Consider the following 6,193-nt stretch of genomic DNA (forward strand, 5'->3'; position numbering starts at 1 on the left):
CACACACACACACACACACACACACCTTTTGACTGATTTTAAAACAATTGTGAAAAACAGAAGGCGGCACCTAATTGCAACCGCGCCAGAGGAAAATGGCTTCCTTTTGGACAAAAAGGCCAACTTTGGGTTAATTTGTTTCTTTTAATATATTGCTTGAGCTTAGTGGGCTACTTTATCTGTTAAATGCGCTCCTAGCGCCATCGTTAAACAGCCCATGCCTTTGAATCCCAGCCGGGACTGGAGTCCCGCCGCAACACATGGCTTTTATAAAAATCTCCGGATTACCTCGCTATCAAAGGCTCCTGAAGCCCTTGTAGGGGGAATTTACAGGCGCCCACCTCCGGCTCCCCAGCCTGGAGCTGGCCTCGAGCTGGGATCGTGCTGTTGAGTTTGGGAGCTGAGAAGGGAAAAAGGGAAAAAGGGGAGTTGTATTTTTTTTTTTTTTTTGCAGGCATGCTTTGGCCGGTGGGTATTTCACGGCCAATTTCAGCACTCGCCACGTGATCCCTCCTTTTATAACAAAGTTTTGTTGGGGGGAAACCTAAAGGCCCTTCATAAACCTTATATGCTTATAAAACAGCATATAAAAATTTAACAGCGGTGCTGCGCTAGATTCCCAACTCCCCTTTCATAAAGCTCTGGGCGCTGCCTTTATACGCACCGGAGCCACCGGCCTTGTCCTCAGTGTGGCCGGAAGACGACTCGGGGCTGCTGCTGCTCTCGGGTCGCCGCCGCCGCTCCTTCTCCTCGCCCGCCGCCTCCTGACAGCCGCCGCCGCCGCCGCCGCCGCCGTCCGAACTTGAAGTTGCCGGCGCGCCGGTGGCCGCCGCCGCCACCGCCGCAGCGGAGGTCGCAGCTGCTGCTGGGGGCCCCTTCTCGGCGTTCTTGTCCCCGGGGTAGTCGGAGGAAGCGAGGTTTTCCGGGGTGCCGTAAGCCGTCTCGAAAAACTGGTCGAAAGCCTGTGGCAGAACGCCGTTCCTGCCCACCGTGCTATAGAAATTGGACGAGACGGCGGGGGTGGGGTGGTGGTAGACGTTGGCCGAGCTCTTGGCCAGCACGTCGCCAGGCACGCCGGCCGCGCTGGGCGCCTGCAGACAGTCTCTGTGCACGAGCTCCTCCGCGGAGTAGCAGTGGGCCAGATTGCCTCGGGGGTGCCATTTAGTGGCGGGCTCAATGGCGTACTCTCTGAAGGTCACTTCGCGCACGGGTTGGACCTGGGGCAGGTTGGAGGAGTAGGAGTATGTCATTGGGCGCGAAGACGGGGTCTGGGGCAAAAAAGAAGGGAGGCTGGAGAAATCTGGACCCGAGACGTAGTAAGTACAACTTGGCAAATACATGTTAGAGGAGCAGGGACCACGCTCATCAAAATCCATCATTGGGCTACCTTGGGCTCTCCGCAGTAGCCGAGCTTAACATGATTCTCCACTGCAGCTGCCTCTTTGAAGCGGATCCGTGAAGTAGAAATTTGGAGACGTAAGCTGACGTGGAAATCTATCCCCATCCTTAGCAGGGAGGTGCTGGTCATGTGACCCGATGTTGAAATTGACAAGCCGCGAGCTAGTCCCGGCTTTTTTTTTTTTTAAACCCCCCTCCCTTTCCTTTTTTTTCCCCCTCCCCTCCCTCCTCGGCTTCCTTTCTTTGTAGCCACCTCAGGGGAAGCAACAGATCGTCACTCGGTGTTCTTACCGAAAGCACGTAATCGCCGGTGTAACTCATGTTGGCTGGGGGGCCTTCCCGCGCGCAGAAAGGCTGGGGTGCGCCCCCGGGCAGCTTTCCTTTGCTCAGCTACATGGTCCTGGTCCACGAGTGCTCTGAGGGCGGCAAGAGAGCGCAACTCCTGACGCCTCCCCCCACTCCCCGGTGGGTGAGGGATACTCTGGGCTGGGGGTGGCCAGGTGAAAGGCCGGAATTGTATAGCTTCAGGTCCCGGAGTCTGTTAGGCGAAGGCTTACGTTCAGCACCTTCTCCGCAGTCCCCCTCCCACAGGCTTGCTCTGGGAAGCACCTCAGTCTCAGACCCTGGCTGGACCCCATTTGGGGCCAGGCTTCGCAGCCACGGATGTGCCGGCCTCGTGGCTTGTCCGATTTGCACGGTGACTTGATTACACGCTCTCATTCATGGTCACTTCCGAAGTGCTTTAGTGCCTTCCGTCCCCAAACCGCCAACAGGCAAAGCGCCTTTCCTCCGCGGTTTGTCAATAATCTGCGCTGTCCGGAAGGGCCTTCGCCTTACCCGGGTTCCACCTTCCCTGTATCTTTCAACTTACTTCCCTACCCCACACCCTGTCCTTGAAGGAACCCCTTCTCCTCGCTGCCTGTAGGGGTTCGGAGTGACTCCACCGAGCCAGAGGCACTTCTGCTCACCGGTCCGCAAGCTGCCTGGTCTGCTGAAGCTGACGAATCGGGAAACCATGCAATTGAGGCGAACCTGGGGCTGTTATAGAGGCGCTGAGAAGCCTTCTCCTGGGTATGCTGCACCTTTGGGGGCGGGGGACCAGGCTGCTTGCAGGGCTTCAGAGCTGTGAGGGAAAGGGGGGGGTGGCAAAGAGGGAGTAATGGTCCAAGGAGCCCTGGCTAAGAAAGGAGCCTCTTCTTCCTTGAAAAACCTAAGAGTGAAAGCAAAGGATATTCAAGTCAGAAATTCAGACAGCTCCCATCATTCTTGTTCTTTAGTCCACAGGAGAAGCACAATGCCAAAGAAAAGAGAGGTGCTCTCCTAGCTGTCTGCACCTTGGACCACAGAGATGTCTCAAAAGGGCAAGGCTTTCTGTACAGATAACTCTAAAGAGGCCATGGCTGCTAAGATGTGTTTAGCTCTCTCCAGAGGAGGAAATGGGGTTTAAGAAGACAAAATAACAACTGCCATTCTGCAAGACGGAAGAAGTACTTGGGGAAAATGAAAGGAAAAAAAAAAAAGAGGGCGCAGGGCAACTAAGCAAATTGAGGTCCGGAGATGGGGTTCCAGACCTGGGGGCTCACCCCAGCTCCCTTCTTAGAAGGCGCTAGGGTGTCACAGTAGTCAAAAGTGAAAAATGAAAACCTTTCTCCCTTTCCTCATTCAGGAAATAGCCAAAAGTATTTACATATCTTGGGGAGATTTAGAGTATAAACGCTAAGATCTTTGGTATTTAAGTGTCAACATCGATTTATTTATTTATTGCTGAGCTGACTGTAACTGACTCAATAACAAATTTAATCATGTATTGCTCTGGAAAAGAACTACTCTCGTTATGTATTTTCTCCAAATAATGACCCACCATTGCATTTGAATGCCCACTGTAAATATCAATAATATCAAGTAATTACTGTGTAGTGGAGTAAACTAATTTATTAGCATTAATGTTTATGTGGCTCCAACCCCCCCCCTTTTACAAGGGCTGCTTATCACAAATCAAGCTACTCAGACACATTGGTTTAATGAACTCTTTATTCAGGATTTGCTGCAGGAACTTTCATGCCCCTTGAAATCCCTGAGAGCTGAACTTGAAATTATTTGTACATCTTTAGCTTGACATATTTGTCCACTGTGGCTTCATAGATGACTGCCACGGCGTGTGATTGAGATCTAGGGGGGAGAGAAGTTGTTGGGGTAGCTTTAGGCCTTCTATAGCTGAGGATGCCAACTACAGGATGGTCCTGCAGAAAAAACTTCTATTTCTAGCAGTCACCAAGGAGGCAAACATATTTGTCTCCTCACGATATCTTTCTGGAGATCTAATAGAAAAAGGAGATGGGGTTGCAAACGGTCTTATTTGAGCGGTTCTCTGGGTTGGTTTTGCTACCTCAAACTTTCTCCAGCAGCCCACCCAGTCCTCAATACCCCTTCCCTCGAACAAAAGGAATGCATGAAGGGTTTCAGTGACTTTGCCATAACAAAGGCGCCACCATTGCAGGGCTCGCCCCGCCCCTGGGTGAAGGCAAACAAATTCTTGCACTTGTATTAGGGCTTTTAAGACCATAATTGAACCCGGGGGCGTCTAGGAGAACCGAAAACAGTTCTAGACAGACCTGTGGTTTTATAGCAGTTTTGGCAGTCAACTTCAGCTTGTGCCTGAGCAGTGGGGCCCGAGGTGGCCCAGCCGCAGGGGATGCTAGGCCGCCTCCCCTGACTACATGGCAGCTTCTCTCATAATTAACTCTACTTCCCGGGATGCCAGGGAGAAGGGGTACCCGCAGAATGGTCGGTGCGGCACTGTGCAGTGTTCCACACAGCCAGTGCTTCCTAGGTTCTCGTGGGGAGCTAATTGAATAGGAGCCGGCAGGTCTGTATCCCATGGGTGTCAGCAGGAGGCAAGGCAAATTCCCGAGGAAAGACTGCGGGAGAAGAAGGTGCTCCACGAGCGGCTGACAGAGCAATTCGACAGGCTGTATAGAAGAGGGGTGCCCAGAGGGGCATCCCCGAAGGGAGCGTGTGGGGGCGCTGCGGTGAAGATGGATGAGGGAAAGGCTTTTGATGGTAACCGGGGGAAACGGCCTGGAGCTGCCGATTGCTTTTAGTTCTCTAAGCAGAGACAAGAAATGGATGCTCAGATCCCCAAGGCTGCTCAACGGTAGCCGCTTTGCCTAACCTCGTCCTGCTTGGCCCTGGTAGTATGGAATGTTCTTCAGTCAGGCATCAGGGTACAAGATGCGAGCTGCCTGAGGTTCGGACCAAGTCTGGAGGAAGAAAGGGATGTCTCTGCGGGTCCTTGGTTTTCACTTTGCTCTGAGCCTAACTGGTTCTTTGGCTTTCCAGGAGGCCCAAGGCTGATTTCGGCCCACCAGGATCTGGGGAAGGCCCAACTAGGGGATAAGATCACACCGGAAGGCCAAGTCCGAGTTCCATTCCTAGAAGAGGCGGCTGCGGGCAAGGCTATGACATTGGCCCTGGACATTGGTTTCCCAGTGACTGTTCTTTCTCAAGAACTCTACAGCACGGGGCTGTCTCCAGAAAACGCTCTTCAACGTTTATTTCCTTTAATCGTCATGCCGGAGCCCTAAGGCGGCTAATGCAAGAGGCCAAAAATGTTTGGAGGAAGAAAAACAAAGGCAGGAAGTGGCCGCGGCCTGACGGTGCGTGTGTGTCTGTAAAGAAGGGAGGGAGCCGGTTCAACCCCCTCTTTTTTTCCCCCCCGAACTTCAAGGTCTAGGCGGACCTCCTTACGGCCTGGCCGAGGCTCCCCCAGCGCAGCATTTGGAGGTGGCCAACGATTTAAGCCTCATCGGGCTGAATCAAACCAAGCCTTTTCGGAGGTTTCTTTTGATTTGGTCCTAAAGGGTATATGCTAGTGTCCAGAGCGGCTGGGGTGGCTGCTGTTTTCCTCCAGTCTGGCTGAATGTACTAAGAAGGGAGGGAGGGAGATTCAGGCACCTTGCACTGCACTCTCCTTCCGAGGTAGAATATCAGAATAAAGTGTATTCAGGTGCCTCGGCTGAATCTGATTTTCTTTGCAGTCGGAGATGTGTGGGCAGTAGTGGGGGATGATCGGGGGATGCTGCCCAGGGCGATTATGATTATGGCTTTGGAGGAATCGTGTATTTGTAGAAAGGCAATGCAAGGCCTTGTGGCCTGATTGCCTGCGCCAGGCCCGGTTCCAACACAGCCATTCAAGAGACTTGAGCTGGAAGCTGTCACTTGATAGGCTTCTTAGTACTATGCTTAGTATTATACTTAGTCTTCAAGGGAGACTAGTCAGGCACTTGGGCAACCATAAGCACTTCTTGACTCTGGGCTTCCTAGCATCAACTCCTTCCATCAACCACCTTCTGTCAAAGGGGGTGGTTTGGAGGCAGCAACTGCCAGCTATCTCTAACTCAGGGCATCAGACGTCCCCAGTGCAGTCCCTGGAAGGATCAGCATGTCGTCCATAGTGTGACTGTCCAGCCAAGCCACCCCCTCTACGCTCCAGATCCTCCTCAGGCCTACATTGTCCCCAGGTTGTTCCTCCTGCCCTCCTTGTCTCCCACCTTGACCCTTCCCATCTTTCCTTTCTCAGGCTTTCTCCTGCCTTTTCTGATGTGTCTTCTTGATTCAACAAGAGCTGAGGTGTTCCCTGGAAGGAAACTACTTCAACGGGTTTAAAAAAAGAGGTCTTCACCAGAGAACTTCTTACCTTTTTCAATGAGTACTACATTCTAAGCACAACTTCCTCCTCCTCTTCCTCCTCCTCCTCCTCCTCCTCCTCCTCCTCCTCTTTCTCCTCCTCCTCTTT

At 52.6% G+C, this 6,193-nt stretch overlaps 1 protein-coding gene and 1 long non-coding RNA gene across 4 annotated transcripts in view; one reads left to right on the forward strand and one right to left on the reverse strand.

Annotated features, from left to right (window-relative positions):
* Positions 1–1,470, reverse strand: part of Hoxa11 (homeobox A11) — a 3,718-nt gene extending 2,248 nt beyond the window's left edge. The window contains exon 1 of the mRNA XM_031381932.1: positions 665–1,470. Within this exon, the coding sequence (XP_031237792.1) occupies positions 665–1,379 (715 nt within the window). The 5' untranslated portion in view covers positions 1,380–1,470. The remainder of the gene's footprint in view (positions 1–664) is intronic.
* A 181-nt stretch (positions 1,471–1,651) lies between these two features.
* On the forward strand, positions 1,652–5,414 carry LOC116098928. Of its 3 annotated transcripts, none has more exons than XR_004122002.1 (3): positions 1,652–1,863; positions 2,324–2,469; positions 4,738–5,414. It is a non-coding gene; the product is annotated as an uncharacterized LOC116098928 (long non-coding RNA). The 3 variants fall into 3 exon arrangements; XR_004122004.1 differs by having other exon boundaries at positions 1,664–1,863; positions 2,298–2,469; XR_004122003.1 differs by lacking the exon at positions 1,652–1,863 and having other exon boundaries at positions 1,907–2,469.
* Positions 5,415–6,193: the final 779 nt, after the last annotated feature.

The sequence above is a fragment of the Mastomys coucha genome, unplaced genomic scaffold (assembly GCF_008632895.1).
Source record: "Mastomys coucha isolate ucsf_1 unplaced genomic scaffold, UCSF_Mcou_1 pScaffold20, whole genome shotgun sequence".
Classification (NCBI taxonomy): Eukaryota; Metazoa; Chordata; class Mammalia; order Rodentia; family Muridae; genus Mastomys; species Mastomys coucha.